Here is a 17,315-nt window from a genome sequence, read left to right on the forward strand (position 1 = left end):
TCTTGATTTTCTTAATAAGCAATCAAGGTCTCATAAATTTAAACTCTACAACAATTAAAAAAATATTTATTTAAAATTACAAATACACTATAAGTTACAGCAATGAGCAAATTTAAAACTTAATTAACACTGTATCTTACACACGTCAAAATAATCTTAATCTAAGATATTTACAAAATTATACACATCGCTAAAAATAATGGTAACTTGGTTGGTAACTTTGTAACGGTGGATAATTTAAAATCCAGAATCATAAATATAAGGAACAACATATCATACAACAATTTTGTCAAATAAAACATTCGAAACATTCTAGACTAGATCAAGGGATAAATTTTAACAACAAAACTTGAAAAAATAATTTTATTCGTATGATTTTTTAGTATATCTGAAAATTTTCGACTTAACTCTTTATAACTATATACTACGCAAACTTACTGCTTACTTTATATATCTTAATCTTTGTCTTACCATGTTTAAGTCCTGATTTAAAACCAAGACTACCTTTAATATCACTGGTATATATTTTTGTATAATCAAATATACTATTGTAATATTAAAATACCTACATCACGTCACGTTGAATCAAGTAAATCACAAACATATTTTATCGAAATTATGTATTCAACCACTCCTGATTTAATATCATTGAACATGGACTAATAATTATTGAATTGTGCGTCTATTCTAACCATTCTTTTGTCATAATTTCGATCACAAATTTTATCAACTACATCACGTTCTTTACAACTCCTTCTTCAATTTTGTTGCTTGTCTCAATAGAACATTTGAATCGCTTAACAATTTGTCCATCTGCTTCTTCTGAACGTAATTTATCAATGCTTTGATGCTTAACCTCAACGCGTACCATATTAATGCGTATCCTAGTACGAGTACTGACAGAATAAATAATAATACGTCCAAGGAATAATACTTGAAGAAACTCATGTCTTTAGCTGGTGACTGCAGGTGGTACGCACCTTTATGCCTGATAACGTACTCAGTCCAATAAACAGCTCGTTCTAATGGAGTTTCCTTCTGATCTCGGAGTAAAACCTGTTTTTTCTTAACCTCTATTTTGTACTTCGGTTCCGTTATCACCTCTAATATTGCTTTGTACAATTTCTCTGGTGTTAAGTTTTGGAGTTCGAGTTTTTTGGCGTACCCGTCGACTTCTGCCTTCGCGGCATTGGCGTCGTGGTCGCAGAAAATGGGGATGGTGACGATGGGTACACCATGGTATACGGTCTCGAACATGCTGAGTAGACCTCCGTGGGTGACGAAAGCTTTGATTTTCGGATGACCTGGAATAAGAAAATAAAACGTTTTTATTTAAAATTCAAAATATGGGTTGGAAAAAAATATGGAATATTTCGCTTATTTTGGGTGAAATAATTTTCTTACTTTAGGCATTGGTATTTGGGTTTACATTTACAAAGACCTTTAACCATGTTTGTACATTCAACAGCATCAAAGCCTAAAACGTCTGTGGTTTTCAACCGACAACTCGTTGAAAATTCCGAGCGGTGCGTTTCCAAGCGATTACTATGATTGCTGAGGTTCACCACAACCGACTATTTGATCGAGAATATTGACAATGAACGCAGTTACCAACTGCATAGCCTTCGACTTAGGTTTGTATAGCGTATATGCCATTGCAAAATTTAATCAAGGTGTATAGCAAACCAATATTGGTGTTCCGAATTGAGACGTGATGAAACGTAGGACCATTTATTGGAATCGATAAATTATGAGTTTCTTGGTATATGTGTCTTGACTATGCAATATCTTAATATATATAAATTACGTGTCACGTTGTTTGTCCGCGGTGGCCGACTCCTTAACAATTTTTCCGATCTCAATCAAATTTGCACACCTTGTGCAGCTTGATCCAACTTGAAAAATAGGATAGCTTACGTTTCAATTCAGAGTTATTTTTATCTATAACCGAACTCTATACTTACTACGGGGACAAAGTTCCAGCATTTAGTTTTTTAATATAATTATTTAGCTCAAACTCTTTACATTTTTTTGGTCGCTTGTTTATCGATAAAAGCTAAAAATATCTTTTCTCGTTTTGTTTAATTGAGTTTTACATAGTATATTTTATCATAATTCGCTCAAAAAGGTGTCTAGACTTAGTTCACTAAACTATATTAGGGATCTCGTTTTGCCTACTTACTATTGACGGCTTGTATTGACGTTAAATTAAGAGTAGGAGTAAATGATAATTGAGCGTTTTTTTTTTCAGAAATATTTAAAAAACGAGGAATTTACTCAATCCTTGAATAAGCTGGAATCGAACCAGCAACATTTTCTGCACATTGAGTTTGGCTTGGTGACGTCGACCACTCGGCTCTCAATGCAGTTATATCGTATGCAATACACAAAAATCCATATTTAGATCCAACCTGACCAGCTTAACGAGCATTATTGACTTCTTTTAAACTATGGCAACTTTGGTAATAAATAATATAGGATTATTTCATCAAGGAAAACCATCGTTTTATCGAAATACTAGCTGATCCAGCAAACGTTGTTTTGCCTAATAAATTATTTCTAAAAATACATACAACATGTATTTTTTAAGACTACATTATAAAAAAATTGTTAACAAAAAATTTAGTCCAGAAATTAAAAAAAAATTGTGTGGGCAACCCTTGTCACTTATGAAAAATAGATGTTGTTCTATTCTCAGACCTGCCCAATATATATACAAAATTTCATAAGAATCAGTCTAACCGTTTCGGAGGAGTACGGTAACTAACATCGTGACACGGGAATTTTATATATTAGACGATAATACTAGCAACATAATTATGTTTAATAAAGGCAACATAATCATACATCCTGGTTACTTAACCATACTGTTTGTTTTCATGTAATCGACTCGTAAAGTTCAAAATTAAACTTAATATGAGGGCGAGTATGTACTAGGTACAAACAATTTCACAGACACGGAACAAATATTTTGGATTAAGCAAATATTTGAAACGTGAAGGATCTTCTATCTTACATTTGTTCGGAACAAGCTTGTAATATAGCTATCTAATTAACTAAACTGTCTAATAGGTCTTATGTATCTTCGGGAGTATTAGTGGCTGGAAAGGAGCGACCACCTTTTATTATAGCACTTATCCTATTTCAGTTTCACCAATATTTTTGAGACAATGTAATTTGAGTAACAATAAGTGTTCTTCTACTTATTTCTTCTTAAAGAATATTCAAACGGAAACTTCAAAGAATGTTCAAAAGTTTTAATACATCCATGTACTCCACGCTATAAGGATACGTATCATCAATTTTATTTCATTGATCAAAATCAACACTGTTTATTATATTATATACATTGTAAATGTCATATAGAAAAAGTTCTATATCACATTTACTATGCCATCGTACACAACGCTTGATAACTTACTGGTTGACTCTTCCAATTCACAAAAAGGTTGATGGATGCTCAATATAAGCGATCGTCCAAAACCTTGTGTAAAATCTAATCCATACTCACCAAGCAAGTCTTGCTGGGGTAACCATTTATACAGCTTAATGTTCGAGGGTATATCAGTCATGTTCTGTTCAGCATCCTGCTTCCAAAGCACCCTCTGTGGCAGTCTGCCTAAAGCCTCAACCAGCAGCCGGTGGGCAGATAGCGGCATGTTAGTAGTTCTGACTGAGGAACCCATGGAGACGTACACGAAACCAGTTTCGCCGGCACCGGAGATCCATTCTTCAATTTCCTGGAAGTAGATTTTCGGTCAATAATGTGCTTGCGTCAGTCCGTGTTTTGTTTGCCAATTGAATTGTTTGTAGCCAGAAGCTGGACACGTGACGTGTTAAACGGGAATCTCGGTTATGGAGGTCACATAGGCAAACATTAGTTCGTCCGGTACATAGCTGAACTCATTTGAACTGGAAGCCGATCCGAGTTAATGCCTTTATGTTTTTCTACGAACTATTTTAAAAGTACCAATAGACATCCACGTATTTAGTAAGTATTCTATAATTCAAACTATACGAAGCCAGTTTCCTAATAAAAGCTTTGCAAATTTACGTTATATTAAATAACATTTGAAGTTTATTTGCAAATACATCCATCGTGTCAAACAACATTTCTAATTTTAAAGATATTGGATAGCACTAACAGAAGCAATACAAAACCTATTATATACCTAAGAAAACAAAAAAGTTTATTTATAGTACCAGCGGGACTTAACAAGACTTGATATGTAAGTCACCCACGCGAAAACTTTTGAGACAGTGAACAAAACACAAGTGTCGGATAAACTTCGATCAAAGATTTGTATCTTCCCAGAGGGCTAACCTTTATTGAACTTTTACAACTGGGTCACTTACAAGCACAAATCGAAAATAATCTAATGAAGAAATTTGTTGCTACAAATTAACTTTACACGTCTCATTAAAATTAAATTATTCGTCGCAAATTGCAAGTGTCCAAGTCATGGCCTAATGCCGGTGTAAATACAGCTTAATTAAACAAGTTAGGTTATAAGCTTCTTTAATTAAGTTAGAAACTAAATAATATCGAATTTATCGAGTTTCTATAGTTTTACGACCGTGTTTAAACGTGAGAACATGAAAGTTACGTTTAATTACATTACTGATGATGGAAATTGTCAGCATGGTCACGTACATCACATATCTTAAGAACTATTAATTATTATATTAATGAAGTTTGATTATTCCTAAGAAGATACGTATTCATACTCACTGGGTCTAATATCTTGGGCTCCTTACAATGGATACACGCCACCTCAGCAACATTTGGAAGGTAAGGTCTTGGGTATGACACCGAGTAATGTCCATTCTGTAGGATGAAGCTAACATTCTTCGACATATCGTAGACATGGGGTATCTGTGGTCCGAAATTTCTTCGTAGAACTCCTTGGAGGATTTTCATACTGAAGGCATGGAAGGGTTCGATAGTCACATGAAAGGCAGCATTGAAAGCCCTGTCTATAATCCCCATGTTATCGGTAAAAGCCTTGCCGAAGAATGGAGTGACCGAGTAAGGGGTAGGACTACCAGAGATGCTTAAAGGCATGGTGTAAAAACCGACGGTGTTGATATACATGAAAGGGACTTTAAATTTGTAGACGAGTCCTAAAGCACACTCGGGGTAGGTACCATCAAGGATAGCGAGATCAAAAGTCCTTCCAGATCTGAGAAAGGACCTTGTCTCTGGATCACTGAGGAATGCATCACAGGCCTGTAAACAAGGAAATAAAAAACTTTTTAACATTAACGTTAACAAGTATATAAGAGATTTAAAATCCTGTCTAAACAACAAAAAACTTTTCCAATAAACACTAAATAGATACGTAGGTACAAATAAAAAATACTTAAAAATAAAATCTACTTTAAAAGTGATTTAGTTCGGTGAAAAGCTAATTGTTTTAATCCCTTTTAAATGAAAACGAAATAGATTAAACTTTTTCAACACCTATCTGAATTAGATAAGATAAAATAAAACAATAAATTTTTGAACATTAATTTGCAAAATGGATCTTCGAAAGTTCCTTTTTCTAAAGCTGGCATCGTAATTATGTGTCTGATCTGTAAGAGGATTAACTATGGAGAACATTTCGATTTATTTAAGGTTTAACGTTTATCATCAGGGGATACGGATTTAGTACAAATTTCGTCCATTTGCATTAATGAATTTGATAGATATACTAATTGAGATCCAGTCGGCTAGAGCCTCTCAACGCTATGGGATATTTCAAGATTCTCTAACTAACTACATATTCGTCTACTGGTTGATTACATTTCTCCAGGTGATATTTTCCATATTAAGCGGTATGTTATTACCTACGAAATGTCATGCTAGAAAGAAGGGTGATCAGAAAAAGTCATAAAACCCTTTGTCCATAACTAAAAAATAAAATCCCAAAACCTCCACAAAATTATTACCTCATAGCCATATCTCAGTATATCCTGGACTGGCATTTGGTTTTCGCCCCGCATCCTGGCTCCGACCAGGTCGAAGGACATGTAGCTCCTGACGTAGGAGACCAGGGATTCCGGGGCTATCTCCTCCAGTCCAGTGATGTGGAAATCAGCGGGAAACGCGCTGATAAATGTTATGTTGTGGCCCCTGAAATTAGTTACAATAGGTGTTCCTCATAATTATCATCATACCAGTTTTAATCATTTACATGGGGGCTAGTAGGTGTTATAAAACGTAAGTCAGGTCTACACCAAGTAAAGGTTTGATGATGAGCTAATTTATATCCATGCCATATAAAACGCCTCTCTATAGTAGTTTATGTATCTGGTTTCCTTTAAACCATCAAACCCAAAACAAAAGCATTCAATTATATAAAAGTCTTTATTATATGAGAGACTTATTTGCCAAAAAAAAAATATATATCCTATTACCTTCTTATTAGTCCTCTGGCGAGCTCCCAGAAAGGCATCTTATGTGACTTGGTCCCTCCCATGGTGATCATCAGGATGTCGGAGCCACACGCCGACGCCGCCAGCAGGATCGGCAGACAGAGGAACGGCCATCGCAACCTGAGCTGAGAACAAAAAACATTACATTTTTACCTCAATAATGAATAAACTCATTGGTGTTTTTTTACTTGATTTGGTTATAATAGTCATCTTATATGAAGGATAACTCTAAAATACTTATGAATGATGAAAATAATATGGGAAATAGACCTTTAAACTTTTATAACCCATATTTATAATCTCTAAGTTTAAGAGAAATATCGAGTTATATGTATAAGATACATAAGTTTTTAAGGTAAGCAAGCTTACAGGCGAGTGTTGTTCCGTGTAAACGACTGTATATTATTTTTTATCGTAACTAGCGTGAGAATGATTCATTATTTAATTATGCAATGGCTTACTCACACGTATTTATCGGGATCGCCCGAATAGTTTCTGACCCAACCGGAGTCCTTACCGTCGCGGCGGGGTCTTGTTCGACTCGCGACCCCGCATCATTTACTGACTGTTATTAGTTATTTCTCGACATTTACTTGTTAAACATTCAAAGTTCCAATTTTGATTATCCAAAATCGTGGCAATTTTTTTTTTCAATACTGGAACACTTGTTTCGAAGTTTGACGCCATTTTTATATAGAAAAAAAAGTTGTTCTTTCTTTTGTAACAGTTGTCAGGTATGCGTATTGCTTTGGTTACTATAACCAATATCAATATTGACGACGAAATTTTGATTGGATATGGACAAAAATATTTACAAGTTCGTTTGTAAAACTCACACGTTTTTAGTCACGTTGTTGGTACAAGTTTTAGTTTGTTCTGCGTGTAACATCAGCAAAAATCAAATCGGAATAGCATTGAGTTTGGTAATGACTTGATGAAGGATAAAGTTTGTAGGAGTTTCCATGTTTTACAGTAGATACATATTTCGCTTGTAGTCTTTTGCTAATTGAAGTCAAAAATTAAGGCTTTTAATTTAAACTCACGTTTTTGATGGGATACGTAAGTGGAACGGCTCTAGATAACATAAAATTACACTTAGCATAAATGTCTTAAGAAATTAATAATAATACACGTAACCAATCAAATAGTTGTTTAATAACAAGTTAGATAAAACAGTGAGACAGCATCACTTAGTAATTATGTCAGAGGTGCTAACAATGAGATCCCACGGCATTGGCTTATGTGTGAATACACGCCTTGTATTTACATATTTGCCTATTTAATTAATGTATTTGAACAATATTGTCAATTAAAACCTGTTTTATATAAAAAAACGCGATAAATCGCCACTGTGCCACACCTGAAAAACTTATATTTAAAAGTTTTTTAATATGGAAATAAGAAATACGTATAAAGAAATGAGAATATTACTCAGGTACTTGTTGTTAAGAATTACTGTTTTTTATACTGCCAATAACGCCAGCGATTTTCAAAAATGATAAAGCTAGGCTCGCGAGACTAGTGTTCCGAACAAGGAACAATGTGCAAACAAAATTGGTCACCCATCGAAATAATGACCGTAACTTCTTAAAATCATAACTTCACCTAAAAGGTTTTTATAGTATTTATGTGTCAGCGGCAACAAGAACAAAATATCTGTGAAAATTTCAGAGAATTGGACAACGACACTTTAGAAATAGGCTTTCGTATTAACTTTCGGGTACAAAACTCCAAAAATATCATTCTAGACTGGTGTACGTAACGAAAAAAAAGAAGGCCAATAGTTATATTACTAACATCTAATTCATAGTCTCAAATAACTAGAAAATAAACGAAATCGGATACAGTCAGTAAGAAAAGTCTTTGAAGATAGATAAACTTACAATCTGTAGCTGAATGTTCAGTGAACCCTACAATATTGGTTCCATCAATTTTCCAAAATATTTCCCGTATTAAAGTTATTTTGTTTCATAGTTCCATTATTTTAATGTCAATTTTCATAAGTTTATATTGCTAATCTGATGAACCTCAAAGACATTTTCTCGCTGACCGTACAGTACGTTTGTACTAAGACACAGGGGTGTAATACCAACATTACATAAATTAGGACTCGCTATTAGGTAATAAACCTGTGGCAAAGGGGACCTATTATGTTCACTTTTCAACCTTTAACTTCTAGTACAGTTAGTACGGAGAATGAGAATACGATTAAACGGGTATTCGACTCTGTTACTATTAAGTACTAAAAAGGTTTACGAGGTAATCAGGATTAGTTATTTGACATAAACTTTTTATTAAAGAACTAATTCCGAGCGACTAACAAGGAAACGATTGGAGAACGGAGATGGAGACGTATCCCTATGAAGAGTTAAGTTTAATTTAAAATACAATTCAGGCTTTGATTTCTGTAAAATATTGATCTTTCAAATGACACAAAAAAACTACAAATACCTATATTTACATTCAAGATCTTTTTTGTTTATTCATTTCTTGAATTTTCCCTAAACTTTTTTGCGTCATCCGCTGATAAACATTTTTTTTAATTGATCGTTTAAAATAGCTGTTGCACTAAAAAACGCGATTAAGGTAAGGTTAAATACTAGAATAGTTAGAAATTACTCTTACGACCTCTACCTACAAACTTCATAATCACGCACACTTAAGAAATATTCTAAGAAAACATTAGTTAGACGTAGACCGACGACCGACGGTTGTGTGAAAGGGAGGGCACTCTACACTGCGTAACGCCGTCTAGCTTCCACACCTGTCACAGTTTATATTGGAGGTGGTAATAGGACCCCAGTACTTAACGAGATTGTGTCGCAAGTCGGAATGCGGTGAAATGATCGCCTGATCTATATTACGACATATACACGCTTAGAACCTTTAAAAGTTTTTACGTTAAACGGAAACTGTGCATAATGTGTAATAGAGTATTGGTTACGTGGTTTCATTGTACTAGCTTTGCGTCAGGGTTTTATCTGTGATTGTAATATGAGTGTGTTTTCTGTAACAAAAATACATGCTAAATTTTGTTATGTTTAAAATATTTACTATAATTTTATTCTTTGCTGCTTTTCTTATAATGAATAAAGATTTTTTATTATTTTGTCCAGAAAATCAGTCTTTTATTACAGTCCTTGAAATGTAATGGGGTCCAAACACTTTTAAAACATGTTTAGGTCATTTTTTAGCCATTTTAAACGGAACCCTCATCGACGCGCGTCCGACTAGCACTTGACCAGTTTTCTACGTAGACGAAACGAGGTTATATGCAATACTCGGTAATAACAGAATATTTCCATAGCCAACACAGTTACGGAGGTTTGTATTAAGTAACAAATGCATACAACCTATAAAGTCATTGTTTATGTGGTCATTGTCCTCAATAAACACAATTTTCCAAGATAAATTCATCTTACATCGAGCTTCTGACCTACCTATCAATTAAATTGTAGTAAGTAGTAGTAAATCTCATCGGTAAGGTTAAGCTACTACTAATATTAAATACTTTTAAGAAAATAACTTAATAGAAATAACATTTTTGAACGGAAATTAAAAAGAAGGATATTTTGTGACATCAGAACTACGGCCTGGATGAATCTATTTTGTTGATTCCTTTTGCCATTATGCCACGTACAACAGTTGTCATTTAGTCGCAAAATTTTATCAAGTTTAACTAGGCAGTTTTTTATTTGAATTCGCTTGTATGTTTTTGTTGTAATTCTTGGCTCATCTTTTTTAATTATGTTTTGATTGGGCACTACTCTATATATGCAAGCGGCATTTCCTCAAAGGCTATCTTCAAAGGGCACAGAATTAGCCGATATTACTAAACTTGAAGACTGTATATTTTGATGTTATGATAATACAACATTTAAGAACCGGTTTCGCTTACACAATAATCTTAATATTTAGGATACAAACAACACATACCTACGCAAGACTGCATAAAATGTTGCAATGTGTCGAAAATGCATACGAATAAAATCTCGAAAACATATTGCATAAAGTTTACAAGCTTCTACTCTCGTTTCGCCTGCCTTCAGATATGGAAACTAGCAGTAAGCACTAGCTATAAATCGGTTAAACAATCTTTAAACCAAACAGGAACGATTACCATGATAACGAACGATACGGTTCTGAAAAAGAGGGAAGGAGGTACACTTTCAATTTAGTTCCGTCCCTTTTTAACACATTATGGGAAAGCCGAACGATGCAACACACCTAACCTTGCCTATCACACGCGTATTAATCGGGGTTGAATAACTAGTTTGATATCCAACCAGGGTCCTTAATGAATGAGTTGACGAGGCCACGGGGTTGTCAATTAAACTATGTATGCGTGAGTAACCGAATAAGACTTCTTTTAAATAATATATTGTCAGGGTAGAGTAGGCGACCATTTTTCGTCCTCTTTTCTTCTTGTGTTGTCTAAAGGGGAATTGAGATTTTATATATAAGCATTCATCAACTCACCACCTTCCTTTATAAATGAAATATGGGAATATTATCTGAAACTCTGTCAAAGCAGATATCTTCCGGCATTAGATAATGTGTCATTACACGGTATCAATACTAATCTCGATCTGGTTGGTGACGTTACGCTTGCTTCAATGTCAAATAAATATTTATGGGTATCACATTCTGTCAAACACCAAACAACTTATGAAAAGCTCCGCGTTCATGACATCATTAAATTCTCCGATATCCGTCAAAAGGGATTATGACTAGATTTAAAAAAAAGTATAAATGTATAAAATATTTAAAGAAAGAGTAAGAGAAAAATAAAAAAGAACAATAGCAATTGATGACGACGACGTAGCTCGAAGTAAGTGCGTGCCAATTTATTTTAGCAAAGAGGGACGTCACAATTTTTATTAAAATTCTATTCTGTTAATCCTGTGGAGTGATGGACCTGAATGCAGTGCACTGAATTCAAAGAAATTAGTACAGGTAAACTTTATTACTGGGGGCATAGCTCAGATTGTAGAGCACTCACTTATCACACAATGTATATCCAATGTTTGCATGCAACCAAGAAACCGCAATACTTTCTGCCTTTCCCAAGGCGAAGAAGGCCCATAAACATTTTCCAGGGCAAAAATGTAAACGTCATAAGACACTAAAGTTCGGTATTGTACTTAGCTCGAATACAAAATGCCTCGTTGTTAGTATGTTAATGTAATGTTTTTATGAACATTGAATACTTTTTTTGTTGCCTTTATTACGGTTTCATGAAAACAGGATATGACAAAAGTTATTATTAAAACAATAACTTAACAAGTTAGTCTATTAGGCAATGATGGGAAGTCGTAAAAATGTATTCTACGATTCATTGCAAAAATATTCATGGGTATAACAAGTTCTGGAAAAACTAGGCATTTAATATGAAGGATGGTAATGGTTATTTTGTTATGAACATTTCCTTGGTTGAAATTTTTACTTGAAATAATTCACCTTAATATTTTTTCCTTAATACTCGTAGTTCGGTGTTCTTACTTAAGATAAGTATACTCAAGATATTTAGAGTCCATACAAATCGACTAATGAAAAAAAACATTCTCGCAAAAAATGGTCACCCATCAAATTTATGTCAATAAGAACCGTTGCTTTACTTAAAATTTTCTTTTTATCATAGATATTATTATTGTAGTTGATGAGGTGGCTTACTACAAAATTTCGCTTATAATTTAATGAGAAATTACTTCAATTCAATAGCATCGTAAAGTATTTTTCACATCAAAATATTTTCTAATGCCTATGAACATAAATATTATAAAGACCAAGGGTCATTAACAATGTGAAAACGTCACGAATGTATTCAAAAGTTAACGAAAATTACTTCGGTAATCACACGCATGGGTACGATTATTATGAATTATCATAGAGAAAGTAGAGTAGGGAACTAAATGACAAGTGGGTTTCTTGCTCTTTGGTATTCGGTCTAGTAAGTGTAATTGTCAAAAAACGAAACTAGAGAATACAACAACTTCCATGAAAACGAGCAGGAAGTTCAACCATGAAATGATGTTTTTTTATACCTACCTGCTTCCAAAAAAAAAAATATTTTCTGCACATACCTTGTGATATTTTTAGCAGTAAAAAAACATTTTTTACAAAGATATCGTTATTCATAACCAAGCACCGAAATTGCACAACGCATAATCATCATTTGAATCTTTCCATAAATCTTAACCGAAATAAGTCACTAAACCAGTCAATTTAGCCCAAAAAGTAATACATACAAGTCGTACATTAGATAGGTAATAAAAATTGGTCCAAATGTTTAGAACGACAATACAATATAAGTTTGAGAAGAATCCAACAATACCAAGTCTGTAAAAAATACCCTAAAGAAGAGAATCAATAAAATAGAGCAAATATTATCATCACAGCATCCAATTCATTAAAAGACAATATTTCTGTCCTTGTTCCTCAACATTCTCTATCTCGCTTCCACTATCAGCTGATAACGAGACCGCGAGTGACGTAATACAGGTTAATATTAGAAAGTAGGTAGAGTTCATGTGTACACTTCCTGCGTTGACATAACATTCGCCAAGCGAGTCCGCATAACTGTATGCCACTTATTACCTAAATAAACTTTTATTGCCGTTTAGTATTTAGTTATAAAGCTGTGCAAATTACGTGTATAACGCATAGTAGTTACTGTAAAGATTAAGAGTATAATTATTCTAGATTTTCAGCCAGAACATGATTGATTTTAGTAGAAGCGTGTGTGCCAACACGGGTGCACTCTCATACTTATTTTCGAGGCGCATGCAGCTTTTGAAAAGTCAGTGCGGACCGTAAAAAGAGCCTGAGCAATGAGCAATCGATTTTGGGGGTTAATTGATTCCCACTGAGAACGTAACCCCAAAACAAACTATGATGCAGGTTACGGGACGGGACAAATGAGGTTTCTTTTTTCTGGGGCTAAAAGCTAATGACTTCAACCCAGGGCGAGGGCACAACATACGACGTAAACGACTTCCAGGACCACGGAATCTCTTTCTGGGGTTAAAAGCTAATAACTTCAACCCAGGTCGAAGGTACGGTATGGGAATATATCGGACTTCCACCGACTAATAGCGCCTCGGGTCCCTACTACTGCTTAAGCCAAAGTTCAAGGTTCACTCGGATATACTCTGCGTGACTCCGGCTGAACTGAGGTTCCCCGTATGGCTCTGAATTAAGAAGCAAACATCGTGTCGTCGAACGCCGTTTCTCTGAACCATGATAGCGAACATAAAGAAAAACAATATTTTTTTACTGTTATTGTGTTATACTGTTATTATATTTTGTAACTTCGTAAATTCGTACTTATTTTACTCGTAAAACGAGGAACAAGTAATATACAAGTTGTTTACAAATAGTTTTTATAAACAAAATGTTTTCCGTTCCCGAAATTGTTAATATTACTTCTGTGTTGAAATTGGTTTGTTTTGAATAAACATGTGGCGGGTTTGTCTTGTAAGTCAAAAAGAAATATAAAATAAAGTAGAGTATATAGGTATCCAAACACAAAACTAAAACAAGCTTTTTTATAATTAATGATGAGTGGATTCCGAAAGGAATATTTTTTTTAGTCCGTCAGATAGATTTTTGACCTTTAAAGCTACCAGTTTATCTAGTCTGAAGTTCTGAGGTGACAAACATATTTAAGACAAAATACAGACCAAATTGAGAACCTCCTATTTTTCAAGTCGTATGAAATTTTCGGTTATAGTTTGTCTTCATCTTCCAAGAATTATGGAACGTGAGCATGCAAAAGCATGAAGCTTCAAATTGAGTAACGATTGACAGTTTGCCTATTAAGCCAGTCTTAAATACCACAAAAAAAAATAACGGTCCAATAACTTTAATTGGCACTTAATTAAGAAACGGCCAGAAGAACCATGTGTAACATCTTATGAGGTCAATTATACAAGTTGTGTTTGATTTCGTAATAGACTTGCGAAATTATTATTTTTACTTTAAGAAGTTACTCAAGTTTCTATAAAGTATTTATTTAAGTAGGGATCTAAGTGCATCAAGTGTCTGTTCCAATGATATTCGTGGTCTGTCTATTGTCTATCTTCAATAAATTTTCGACAAGGAAAATTTTCTTTTGTTTATTTTGCTGCTCAAGACAAGCAAACTGTTCAAGATAGCTGGACTGAGTTTTATAGGATTTTACTTAAGCAAGGAAGTTTCTTAAGTAAAGGAAACTAGTAATTAAAAACATTTTTTGATTTATAACCACAAAAATGATATTTTTACTATTTTTTATACTGGCAATATTTCGATCTACCCTGTGTTATTTCTCAAAGAAACTGAAACAAAGCTAGGGAAACCGCGGGTTTTAATAAGTCAAGGTTAGCTTTCAAACACATCATGTTATCGACCTCTTGCAGGCGTTACCAACCTTTTTGGAAAAGGATCATTATTTTCAACTACGCTATTGTTGTCATGCCCTTACTTGTATAATGAGACGTCTGACTTGTATCATTTTAGGGGTCTTAATAAAAAGGGCCTTTTTACGTTGATAAAAATATACACCGTAATTTGTTTTGAAACTTATTGGAGATGCTAAGTATTTGTATTGGAGAGGCAAAAGGGTGCAAATGAGAGGATTCTTTTGTCCCGCCATTATTGAATACAGTGACATTATTTAGTGCTATCCAGAATTCTACACTCCACTCAAATGAAAATAAATTAAATCATTTATTCTGTAAAATATGTTTTAGAATGCTGGAGTCGACAATCGTCCTATCTGACTACCCTGAGAAGAAAATTAAATGTCGATACATTTCTCTACAAATAATCCAGCAATTATTTCACATATTTGAATGTATATTGCAAATGAACGGTTCATTATAATAAAGTAAATATATAATTATAAAGTTAATGAGGCTAGAGACCATCCATTTACCTTCCAGAATGACAATGAAATAAATTCATTCTACCGTTATACTAATAGCAGATACTTTCGCATTCCTAACACTCTTCTTACACAATAGCAATAACAATTTTCGTCTATTAAAACAAAAGTGACAGTTGTAGGCAAAAAATTATAAAAAAAATCATCATAATTGAGAAACTAGTCCGAGAGAGCGCTTACATAATAACAACATATTAGATGAGGTTAGTTTAAGAGACCGGTCCGTTATCCAATCGATAACCGTACTAAAACCTACCACAATCTCTTAAAGTAATATAAGTGCGGATGCAAAAGCGAAACAGCGCTATAGACTTCACATAGCGACGTCTCTGTCCCACAACTACGATAACATTACTTCAAGATGCGATGGTAACTGTTGAGGAATATTTACTCACAAGTTGTGAGGCCTAGATTAGTTTGTTTGGCCCCTGTTTTGTGTTGTTACTACACAAATTGGTAAATATGATGATGTAATAGCGGTTAGATACTTGTTTGTTGACGAGTTGACATAGATAGAACTTAAGATGAGTCAGCTGTGTGGCACAAATATGTTTGGTTGGAAAACTGTTAGAGGAAATTCGGAAATGCAATCCTGTGGTGACTAAGTGCGAAAAGTAAGCTGACACTGCTAAAGTTCGCTAGCACTTGTTTATGCTAAAGCGAACTTCGGTTCTTTAAGTTTTTATTGTGTGAAAATGGAAATGCAGACATCATATAATGTTGATAAGAAATAAATTTGTGGATATCCTTTAATTTATTTGACACCAAAAAATTTTATAATGTATTCATTGTGATCATTATTCATATTTGTTGTTATAGCAGCAACAAAAATAGATCATCTGTAGAAAAATACTGTCTAACTTTTACTGTTCGTGAGATACATCCTGGTGACGGATAGACGAAAAGCGAGCCCCAATTTCCGATTTCTCTTTTTTATATAGAGCCCATACAAATATGTATTTGTTCAACTACGTCTTATATTCTTAGACCATGTAAAAAAAAACGCAAGTTACATGCCATTCATTTCTTTTTACTATGCACGTAGGTTAAAATTCACACATTCTTTATTTCTATCAACAAAGCTCAATTCATACTCTTCCGATATTCATGCACAAAAGTTGAATATAAAATTCGATTTCACAATTGTGTTGTACGGTAGTTTACATGATAAATCTGTCTATATATCAAGTAAATAGCAATAGCGGTCAGATGTTGGAAGTTTGGCACGTTGTGACTATCACTTCGGCTTGGTTTGTGTAGCTGTTGATTCAACAATGTGGTAAGGAATTTAAAATATTGTTGAGTGTGGTTAATTTGCAAAAACTCCTGTAAGTGTTATACGCTCTTGAAGAAATATCAGTTGTGTTATAATTACTTAGTAATGCGACTATGAATTCGATCATCCGTGTATTTCAGGATTCGAATCGGCGACCTTTGACTTAGACTACAAGCAACGAAATAGATCACACGTTACATACTGTGTATACGACTAAACTACAGACAAACTTTGCTAACAATTTTGTGCGGCTATTAGTTTGTGAGACCTGTTAGTTTATAAGGTAAATAATATAAAATAATCGTAAGTACAATTTTCTTCTCTCTGCGTCCTGATTTCTGAAATATATTAAAATTCAACGGCACACGTTGTCAATTTATGCAACAACAATCATATTACCCAATGCCCTCGATGCACACTCACTTAACGAAGATATTGTCATATTTTACGTTCACTCGACCTAAAATGGTCGGTTATTATTGGAATATTGCGAAGAACGTAGAATATTAACAAGCAGAGGGAAGTGCCTTAATACTGTGAAACCTGTAATGATGATATGATAACGACTGATACTGAATTTGATATGAACTGATCCACTTGGCATTTTATTTTTTATCTTCTTCTGTCGCGGTCCCTAACGTGGTTAACAACTGTCACCCAATTATTATATGAAACCTTAACCAATTGTGGGCA

General features: G+C 34.0%; 1 protein-coding gene across 1 annotated transcript in view; it reads right to left on the bottom strand.

Moving 5' to 3' along the window:
• Window positions 1-50: 50 nt before the first annotated feature.
• LOC113503702 (UDP-glucuronosyltransferase 2C1) overlaps window positions 51-17,315 on the bottom strand; it is a 48,311-nt gene continuing 31,046 nt past the window's right edge. The window contains exons 3-7 of the mRNA XM_026885770.1: window positions 6,403-6,545; window positions 5,935-6,118; window positions 4,733-5,230; window positions 3,512-3,740; window positions 51-1,304 (exon numbers count right to left, since the gene is read on the bottom strand). Coding sequence (XP_026741571.1) covers window positions 745-1,304; window positions 3,512-3,740; window positions 4,733-5,230; window positions 5,935-6,118; window positions 6,403-6,545 — 1,614 coding nt within the window. The 3' untranslated portion in view covers window positions 51-744. The remainder of the gene's footprint in view (window positions 1,305-3,511; window positions 3,741-4,732; window positions 5,231-5,934; window positions 6,119-6,402; window positions 6,546-17,315) is intronic.

The sequence above is a fragment of the Trichoplusia ni genome, chromosome 20, assembly GCF_003590095.1.
Source record: "Trichoplusia ni isolate ovarian cell line Hi5 chromosome 20, tn1, whole genome shotgun sequence".
Classification (NCBI taxonomy): Eukaryota; Metazoa; Arthropoda; class Insecta; order Lepidoptera; family Noctuidae; genus Trichoplusia; species Trichoplusia ni.